Here is a 10,622-nt window from a genome sequence, read left to right as displayed (position 1 = left end):
TCAGCTCCCAGCTGGTTTGCACTCCTTGCTCTCATGCCTTAGTCACTATCCCCACATTTTTGGGATCTGTTGGGACGGGCACCCGCCTACCCCAGGACAGAAAATTCCCTGTGGGGCAGACATCTGGCTCTGATAGGGGATCATTAAACTCTCAGTTCCCATTGCAGCATCAACATGGAATGGCAGAGAGAAGAGTGTCCTGTGCAGGGAAGGACACCTGCAGCCACATCATGCTTCTTTCTCTTCATCTGAATCCGGAATTTCTCTTTTTAAATTGCCAGTGGATTACATTGCTGTTGAATTTTCACTTTCCCTTGGTTTCCACTCCTGCCCTTATTCCTCTTTATGGTTTGTAGGTTCTCAGAAGATTCCATGAATATGTGACAGCTCCAAGTCAGCAAAGGCTGTGTGCCAGCTATTGAGAAATGAATGTTCCAGGGCAACCACCCCAAAAGTTTATGCTGCCACCTTCCCAGCTCATATCCCAGGTAACCTCAGGATTAATGTTCAGAAAGCAACAGATTTCTACCAATATCCTTCCACAGGATAAAGTTTAATTGGGTGCCATTCAAAAACCTGAATTCTTATCTATTGGGCATTAGTTCAGGAGGAATTTCCCCATGGAAAGGGTGCTCAGGCCTTGGCAGGGGCTGCCCAGGGAGGTTTGGAGTGCCCATCCCTGGAGGTGTCCAAGGAATTCCTGGAGGTGGCACTCAGTGCTCTGGGCTGGGGACAAGGTGGGCATCGGGCACAGCTGGGACTTGATAGGCTGGGAGGGCTTTTCCAGCCTCAGTAACTCTGGGATTCTGTAGAGCAGGAAACAATACAGATAAAGCACCAACCCTCCAATCTAGAAAGAAAAGCCAGAGTAGGGCTCCTGCCCTGGGATGGGACAGGTCTCTCTGGAGAGTTTTTCCTGTTTTGCTGACAGAGGAGCGCTAAAGTGTGCTGGGACAGGCAGTGTGGTGGGGACTGGGGAACAAAGTGGCAGCCAGGCAGCCCCTGGAGCAGTCCCTGGTGCCAGCATCCTGCTCTGTGAGGCTGCACCAGGTGACCCTGCTGTGACCGCTGCCAGCCTGGCCCATTCCGTGGCACCTCCCTGGCACAGCAGGACAGAGGACAATAACCCACTGTGTCCTGAGTGTGCCAGGCTGCTCAGAGGTTGCCAGGGGGTTGTCAGCAGCTCTCTGGGACACCTGAGGGGAAAGTCCTAGTGCCAGGCCTTGACTTCAGAGTGCACAGGAGCTTGGAGGAGCTAGAACACACCTGTCCTTGCACAGCTGCTGCTGCTGCACTCCGAAGGGTCAGCCTCCAAAGGACGCGCACACCAGGATGTACGTGGAGATGAAATCCGCTGGGAGAGCAGGGCTGCTCCCATCAGGGACTGCTGGACAGGCACTGGACACTGCTGTTGTGGTCCAGGTGCTTTCAGCTCTCCCAGCTCCTTCCCGACAGCTCTTCCCTTCAGCCTCTGCCCGAGCTGTAGGTGGGAGGAACACGAGGGTGGTTGTTCAGCATTCACCACATGAGGGCTGGAGTGATGAAGAACCTTCCTCAGTGGTACAGGTCATCTGTGCTAAAATATCTGTGGGTAGGCACAGACACCTCCACCCTTCCCTTCTCATTGATCTCATTCATTTGATTGTTTGCATGCTCATCTCTGTCCAAAGCTCCTGACTCAGAAGTTAACCATTGTTATCAGAGCAGGAGGGCACAGTTTTCCAAGGGCTGCTCGGGAGTGTGGCGCACCAGACCGTTTTTCCATCCCCTCATCTTTCCCCCTTTCTCCTCTCCCACTCATCCACGAGGAGCAGCTGCAGGATTCACTTGCAGCCAGAAGGGAAGACAGGCAGACAGCTGTCACGCTGTGAATCAGATCTTAAACTGTGGTTTGGAGGGGAAGTTTTGAGCTTGATTTCCCACTTGCAGAACAAAGAGCAGCTGCTTTTGACACTTGCGGCTTTGTGCTGATCTGGGAGTTCGATTTGCAGTTACAGGTCCCTTGCAGGGAAACAGAATTCAAATAACCAGTGCAAAATATTCTCCTGGCTTCTTTTCATTGATCAGGTCACTGTGAAAATAAACCCACTGTGAAAATGAATCCACTGTGAAAATAAACCCAAATTCTCTATAAAAGGAGAGAATGTCTAAATGAGAATGAGAGAGAGCAAGTGGGATCTCTTGGATCCTGTAAATGGTGTGACTGGAAACACTCTGAGCAGATAGGCTGGCTCCTACTTTTATTGTACGGAATTTGAAGGCAGCGAGTGCTGAAGAATGAACAGACCTTGGCTTGGGAAGTGTCCGTGTGTGCTGCAGTAGTGAGGGACAGGATGGATTCTTGGCCGGGCTGGGAATGAGGAGAGCCAGCAGTGAGTCACATGGGCCACTGCAGACACCCCAGTGAGTTGGGTAAGAGCTGCAGCAGCACAATTGGAGCAGGCTCGCTGACCTCACAGCTGAGCACACTATTTAAGATCTGGCTCCCAGATGTTGCAGCGGGATCGAGCCAGCTGCAGAGCCAGCCTGGAGTGTGAGAGCCGGGAATATTTACAGCCCCTCTCTGCCCGGGAGATGATTGCACTGCTTTTCTTCTCTGCCCTGCTGTGGGACAAGGCTCGAGCGTGGGGCTTCAAGGATGGGGTGCTGCACAACTCCATTTGGTTAGGTAAGAGCTAGCTTCATTGTCACCGATCGTTTGCTGCGGGGTCGCTGTGTTTGTCCAACAGGGGAAGGATGAGCACCCAGCACCACAAAACCGAGCTGTGCACTGATATCAGCCAAATCCTGCACTGAAATTCATTGAAATCACTTTACCTGAGCAGTGGCTGTCCCTTTTTACATGCTTAGCATTTTTAGTTTCACTGAACTGCTGGCAAAGGTAATGATAGAACATTTCATCCGAAAGTATTTTCCTGCAGCAGGAGGTAAAGTGAAAACTGCATTCATTAAATAACAGTTGCTTTGTTTTGAAGGAAAACGAGCCTGAAAAGAAACATTTGCCAAAGGAATGAATTACTTTCTGCATGAGCATACTTCCCATGCCTGGGGTCCTGCATATGAAACTAAATGATCTGGAAATAATAGTGATAATATTTCCTGGGTTTCTGGAAAAGTGCAGGAATGGGTATGTTTGGGCCATTGGTTTGTTCACATCATTAGCAGCACAGAGAAGATTTCAACAGGGCAAGACAAAAATGCTGTGGGAATAGTTTCTGGTACCTCAAGCGGGTTTCAGGAGCTCTGAGAGTTCTTTTATAGCTCTTTATAATTATCCAATACAACAGAGAACTTACTCAGGATAGAGCCTCATAAAGGATGCCAAAATAAAGGCAGGCACCGAATGCTCTGTTTTCCAGACAACTACTTAAAACTCCTTTATCCCCTATAGAATGTTGTGCATTTCCCTAAGGATTTCCAGGAGTCCCTGGAGCTGGCTGTGCTCAGGTGTCTCACGAGGGACTGGGGCCACGCTCTGCCAGCTGCTGCAGCCACCACGTGGCCCCAGCCCCTCTCAGAGGAGCCTGCAAAGCACCAGGAACACAAATGAGGCACGGAAATGATCTGTGGTGTTTTCCATTTGGCTGCACATTTTTAATGACTTCTCTCTCCCCCCCCCACCCCGAACCTTGGGCCATGCCCGTTGTGCCTCCCAATTCCTGAGGGTGCTCAGGTGGGGAGAGCGCCAAGGAAGAGCAGCTTGGCAGCTCCAGGCTCCACCTCAAGCAGCTGCTGTTCAAGAATTTGGGATAACAGGGATCATTTGAGCAGTTTCATGAATTGAAGTCAAATGGGAGAAAAAGATTTTAAATGCTTTAAAATGGAGCAACTGTGTGCTAATTGGAATGCAGAATAAAATTCTGTTTGGCTACACCTCTCAGCATTTACCATGAGAGTAAATAAAAATAAACCAGGGGGTGAAAAACTGATGGCTTTCTCCAAATAAACAAACCAAAAGAGAAATGCACCATCTTGTGTAAGCACAGCAATAACATTATTGAAATGAACCTCAGAGTGCAGTTAATTGAATCACCAATGGAATTCAGTGACTCCATACATAAATGAAGATAGAATTGGCAAATTCACAGACATCCAGTTCATGCTTCTTTGTATTTCAAATAAAGTAACTTGAATAGTGAAAGAAGTCACCCAAATCTCAGCCTCGCTGTGCATGAGCTCCCCTCCCTGGAATAAAACCTGGGGATGCACAGTGACATCTGAGCTTTGCTTATCTCCTCTTCTGATAAAGAACTTAACCCAAAAGTCAGGAAAATCTCCATTTTACCTTTTCCCTCCACAAACCTTTAGCATATATATATACTCTTGAATTCTTGTCACTCTGGAAACGCTCATGGCTTTTACCTTTTTCTTTGTCACAAACCCTCTCCTGTTCCTCAGCCAGTGCTGCTGCAGCTGCCTCTGTCACCTCCCTGGGAATGTATTCCTGGTGCCAATGGAATTTTAATGCTGCTCATTTTTGCCACCAGCACGTTGTGACCAAGGGTTTATTGTCAGCTGAGGGCAGGGTTCGCACAGTCTTGCCCAGATTTGCTCATAGACTCATTCCAGTGCCAGTTCTTAGTGCCATGGGGTTTTCCAGGACAGCTGCTGCATCTGTTCACAATTCCATTCCCATTCCCACCCCGTGTGTCAGGGGGGTTTAGGGGCTGCACTGACCCCATTTGGTGGAGTTCTCTGAGTAGCAGAGGCCCCTGCCAGGAGCTCTACGTGGCCGCCCTCTGCTTAAAAGTGAAATATTGCTCGTTGTTTAGCATTCAGCATTGGTTTCATGCATATTGCAGGTACTTCATTAGGCCAAATTTCACGCTGCTTGTGTTTGTGCAGGAGAGATTGGCTGTGCTTCACCATCTCCTGCTGCTGAGGGTGAGCACAGGGTCACTGTCCTTGCAGGATCCCGCTGTCTCTGGGCTCCAGGGAGGCATTTTAGGAAGTGTGAGCTGGAAGAAACATGTCCTGTCAGGTGTGGAACCCATGGCCCTCTGGCACGTGCTTGTGCTTGCCAGAAAAATCAACATTTCCTGCAGGTTTATCTGCAGGGCCACGAGCTCACCTCCATAAATTGCAATTTGTGTGCATTTTCCTCTGAATATATGCATAGGAGTATATCCAGAGACATAAATATGTAAATGAAGAGTTAACACTGCTCTGACCTAGGTCTGTGTTTGATGATGAGTTTATCTGCCTGCACAGCCCCACATGGAATTAAGAGGGACCGGGGCGGGGGGAAATTTGCCAGTGCAAGATCCCATCAGTTAATTAGCATATTCCATTAGGGAATGCTGTGTCATTAAACTGGGACACAGGGAGGCAGCAGCAAATCTCAGAGCTGGGGGGAGTAGATGTGTGTGGTCTGTTTTTCCAAAGGCTACTTTTTCATGTTGCAGAGGAATAAGAGATGAAAGCTGGTTGCTCCTTGCAGGGTGGTGCTGCTGCTGATTTCAGCCTTGCAGACTCTTTGAAGAGCTGATCTTTCCAGCAATATTCTGGAAAATCTGGTGCCTGTCCATAGTGATATTTCAGCAGTAAGTAGAGGGAGATATCTTTAGAGGGATAAGATTTGAAAACAATATGCCAGGTGAAAAAGCCAACTAAAAATGGTGAGATTTGAGTGGCAGCTCTGAGAGCTCAAGGAATACAATCGGTGTATGGGTGTTTTCCAATCACCTTCCAGTTCCCTTCCCTGTGCTCTGCAGGGATCAATAATGTGGATTCCAGGCTGTCCCCTGGGCTTGCAGCCAGGCCCAGCCCTGCGCTGCTCACTGAGGGATCCAGCTTTACCAGCCCTGCATTCCCAATCCAACACAACATTCCCAATTCTGCACACACAGGGAGCTGATTTATCCTGATTTCTCATGAGCTTACACATGACAGACTACTGAGTGACCGAAAAGTAATACCTCCTATGAATAAATTCTTCATTAGAGTTTTTGTACCAGAACATGCCATTGCCCCCCAGCTGTGGCTTGTTATGGCTAATGGAACTGGCTCCTTCAGGAAGAGTTTTCTATGGAGGCTCTGTTATCCCGTGCCCATGGCAGTGATATTCCCAGTGATGTTGTGATGGAGGCTCTCACTCTCCTGAGACTGTTGTCAGCATTATAATTTATTTCTCTGGACACAAGGCCAGTGACTGCAGGTCCAGAAACCACCCTGGCAAACATCATCCTGTGTTTATTAAGGGCTCTCACCATTCCTAACCACAATCCAGCGCTGACCATGGCTTTCTTAAAAACTCCCCTAACCAGCCAAAAGCATGGACTCCAAGCATGTCCCTAGAAAATACATTCTTTATTTTTATGCTACAAATAACTTCTGTAAAAACGCTCCCTGCTTTCCATCTTTTCTCGGTCCCGTTGGCTGGGGAGAGCTGCAAGCAGCCATTCCTCTCAGATTATGCTAAATATAAGTGAGACCTAAACAAAAAGCCCGTTCAGATTAGATATGCAGATTGCTGCTGAGACAGATTTCCATACATATGGCATCAGACAAGTGCAACAGGCAAAGATTGTAAAACTTGTAGCAGCACTGGCAGTTTCTAGGTTTCCTTGGAAAGCTGTTTTATCTCGGACTTGCCACGGCAAAGTAAAAAAAAAATAATGAAGAAAGTGCTTTAATTTTCCGTGCAGCAGAAATGTCAGCCAGCAATTGTTCTGGTCCTGCCCTTTGTGACACACGCTCAGATATTTTTATTTCACATTTTTCCCCCCTTTAATTTCTGCCTCTCCTCTATCCAAGTAGCTGTGATTTCACTTCTCTGGAGATTCAAAACAAAGCTCTGATTCATCTTCCAAAGCCTCTTGGAGTTACAGCCAAAAGGATGCTGTGGTAGGGATCCAGAAGGAGCTTCCCCCGAGTCAGACAGGATACACAGAGCTCGGGATGCTGACTCCAGACTGTTCCCATAACTACTGCCCTCGGAGTCATCCCAGGGGAGGCCTTCCCAGCATTTGTTGACTTTCTGTTGTTCACAAACTCTCCAGGCACCGCCTCGCTCTGTTCGAAACTTGTCCCACACCAAATCCTACCATGGGGTTGTATGCACACACCCCCTTTGGGTCACACACAACCCTTTGGGATGAAAACACATCCCTTTGGGTCACACACAACCCTTTGGGTCACACACATCCCTTTGGGTCACACACATCCCTTTGGGTCACACACATCCCTTTGGGTTACACACATCCCTTTGGGTTACACACACACCCCTTTGGGTCACACACATCCCTTTGGGTCACACACATCCCTTTGGGTCACACACATCCCTTTGGGTCACACACATCCCTTTGGGTCACACACATCCCTTTGGGTCACACACATCCCTTTGGGTTACACACACATCCCTTTGGGTCACACACATCCCTTTGGGTCACACACATCCCTTTGGGTCACACACACATCCCTTTGGGTTACACACATCCCTTTGGGTGGGGAGGGATGAGTTTTCCTGACGCTTCCCGCGTGGCACAGGTGAACGTTTCCTCTTCACCTGGAAGAGGAGCAGCCCGAGGTGCAGGGCTGGGGGAAGCAGCTGGGGCTGGGGAGAGCTGAGCTGCAGAGCCTGTCCCGGTTTGTGCCCACAGAGCGAGCAGCCGGCGTGTATCACCGGGAGGCGCGCGCCGGCAAGTACCGCCTCACCTACGCCGAGGCCAAGGCCGTGTGCGAGTACGAGGGAGGACACCTGGCCACGTACCAACAGCTGGAGGCCGCTCGGAAAATAGGTCTGGAAAAAGTCGTGGCACTTTGGGGGCTCACGGGGCTCCTGCAGAGGGGGGCCAGTGGTGTGTTGTCATGTCTGTTGTGAGAGATGTGTAAACTCCATGGATTTTTGCCCAAGCCGCCTACCTGGTAACGGAGCCTGATGAGTGCCAGGGCCTCCCCACCCTCCCAGCCAGGAACTCCCAATTCCCAATATCCCATCCATCCCTGCCCTCTGGCACTGGGAAGCCATTCCCTGTGTCCTGTCCCTCCGTCCCTTGTCCCCAGTCCCTCTCCAGCTCTCCTGGAGCCCCTTTAGGCCCTGCCAGGGGCTCTGAGCTCTCCCTGTGTCCTTCCCTTCTCCAGGTGAACATTCCCAGCTCTCCCAGCCTGGCTCCAGAGGGGCTCCAGCCCTTGGAGCATCTCCCTGGCCTCCTCTGGACTCGCTCCACCACTCAACATCTTTTGTTTTCATCAAGATATTTTCTCTGCAAGGGAATGAGTTCTGTGCTTGGAGTGAAAAGTGGAGCTGAGTGAGGGGTCCGTGGTATTTCCAGTTGATTCCTAATAAGTTCTTCATTCATTCAGAGCGCTGGGAAAACAATGGAAAATATCCTCCACTCCAGACATTTTTTCACTCTGCTGTTGAGTCAGAAGCTGGCTCCCAGCACCAGCACACATGTGAGAAGGGTACTTTTATTTCTTCTGAGGAACTCAGAGCACTAGGATGCCACAAATACATTCCAGTTCCTCTCCATGAAAACATTGGATGGGTCTCTACCAGAGGGTGAACAACATTGCATTCTTTGGCTGTTGGTGTTAAGTTCTCAGCCACAAAATGCATTAACAGGACCTTTTTGCTTGGCAAGAAATACTTGAGGCATTTCAGGTATTTAAACTTAAATTGAAAGTGTTTTAAGCAAATACTTGGGGATTCTAACTGTCTGTAGTGTTTGCCTGTAGTATTTTATGTATTTTTAGAACTTAATGCTGAGAACTCTTGAGGTGTGATTGAGTAAATTTGTGTGACCTCAAAAGGGAAACAAAGAACACCCTTGGAAAACTCATCCAGTGGATAATTTGATTACAAGTGCTGGTAGAGCACTTCAAACTGACTACCCGGGGAACTGTGCAGTCCATCTGCGTTTGATTTTGGCTTTCAGATGAAGAGCCAGTAATCACATTGTGGAGAACACAATTCAATTTTATCCTCTGTTTTTAAAATTATCCTCTCAACGTCCTGTTCTCCCGTGTAGCTCAATTTCTATCAGGCCAATTACACCCAGGTCATTGAGCCATCAGTTTGAGTAAGACTTTGTCGAATAAGAGCAGCCTAGGATTGACCAGATCCACGTCTCATTTTCCCTCTGCTGCAGGTTTCCACGTGTGTGCTGCTGGCTGGATGGCAAAGGGCAGAGTTGGTTATCCCATTGTAAAAGCTGGAGCCAACTGTGGCTTTGGCAAGACTGGAATTGTGGACTATGGAATTCGCCTCAACAGGAGCGAGAGGTGGGATGCCTACTGCTACAACCCCAATGGTGAGAACAGCAACCACTGGGCTTGTCCTCTTTTGTGCAAGGCTTTGCATTTAGCCTCCAATTTATCTGAATAGTCTGAGGAGTTTCTGCCCATAATCTGAGGGGGTTCTGCCTGTAACAGGCTAAATTTAGTGTTAACCCTTCTTTTTTGTGTCTGAAATAGAGCAACTCTGAAAATGAAGCCCTGTCTGGCAGTGGCATTCTTAGGAACTTTTCCTAGGGACAAACTCTTGGCTGAGAGGGTGGGCAGGCCCTGGCACAGGGTGCCCAGAGCAGCTGTGGCTGCCCCTGGATCCCTGGCAGTGCCCAAGGCCAGGCTGGACATTGGGGCTGGGAGCACCCTGGGACAGTGGAAGGTGTCCCTGCCCATGGCAGGGAATGGGGCTGGATGGGATTTAAGGTCCCTTCCTACCCAAACCATCCTGGGATTCTATGATTCTGTGACTGAAACTCCCACCAGCTCCCAGCAGTGCTCTGTGTGTAACTAGATGAGGAAAAGTGGATCTCCAGAACAGATCAGAGTTCCAACATGACTGACAAGAAGCTCAGCAGAGACACCTCTCCAGTCCCTCCACACTGCCCTGCAGGTGACTGCAATACTCACATGGCCACTGGCACACTTCAGCTTGGTGTCACTTCGCTGAGCAGGGGAGATGGAGAACGTGGCACCAAGAAGGAAAGCACAGCTTAGCTTGGCTCTGCTGCTGCTCCCAGTGGCCTGGCAGAGCCTGTCCATGACGTCTGCACAGCTGTGCACATTTTGTTTGTGCTCCCAGGGCTGGAGCTTGTTTATGTGAATCGAATGGCTCTGTGGGGTGGGGGCCGTTCCCAGATGTTGCACACACAAAGAGCTGCGAGAGAGGCTCCTGCCCTCGGAATTACTGCATGTGACTTTGTCCTTTGTCAGCCCTCTCCTCCGGGCCGTGGGGAGCTGCTGTCCAAACACTGTTTGGTCAGAGCACAAAAGGAAACCAGAGCTGCCAGAACTGCGCAGACACAAGTCTCCAGCACTGCAGGGATTTGTAGTCGTGCTCTGTGGAGCCTGGCAGGGCTGTTGGCAGGTGGCACATGAGCAGCCTGGGGGAACAGAGACAAATCTCTGACAGAACTGAGCCTGTGCTCTGCTCCAGGAGGCCAAAGATGGCAAGTGGAACTTGTGGAAATGTTTGGGTGTTTGAAGTGTGCATCCCACCTAGCAGTGATCATGGAATGATGCAATCATGGAATGGGTTGGGAGGGACCTTATAGCCCATCCAGTGCCACCCCCTTCCATGGGCAGGGACACCTCCCACTGTCCCAGGTTATTCCACCCTGGCCTTGGACACTGCCAGGGATCCAGGAGCAGCCACAGCTGCTCTGCGCACCCTG

At 49.7% G+C, this 10,622-nt stretch overlaps 1 protein-coding gene across 1 annotated transcript in view; it reads left to right on the top strand.

Annotated features, from left to right (window-relative positions):
- Positions 1-2,481: 2,481 nt before the first annotated feature.
- TNFAIP6 (TNF alpha induced protein 6) overlaps positions 2,482-10,622 on the top strand; it is a 12,220-nt gene continuing 4,079 nt past the window's right edge. Inside the window, exons 1-3 of the mRNA XM_008634987.2 lie at positions 2,482-2,668; positions 7,602-7,739; positions 9,093-9,254. Coding sequence (XP_008633209.2) covers positions 2,491-2,668; positions 7,602-7,739; positions 9,093-9,254 — 478 coding nt within the window. The 5' untranslated portion in view covers positions 2,482-2,490. The remainder of the gene's footprint in view (positions 2,669-7,601; positions 7,740-9,092; positions 9,255-10,622) is intronic.

Source organism: Corvus brachyrhynchos, unplaced genomic scaffold (genome assembly GCF_000691975.1).
Source record: "Corvus brachyrhynchos isolate BGI_N302 unplaced genomic scaffold, ASM69197v1 scaffold45, whole genome shotgun sequence".
Lineage (NCBI taxonomy): Eukaryota > Metazoa > Chordata > Aves > Passeriformes > Corvidae > Corvus > Corvus brachyrhynchos.
The sequence above is the reverse complement of the archived record's forward strand: the minus strand, read 5'-3'. Positions and strand labels throughout refer to the sequence as shown.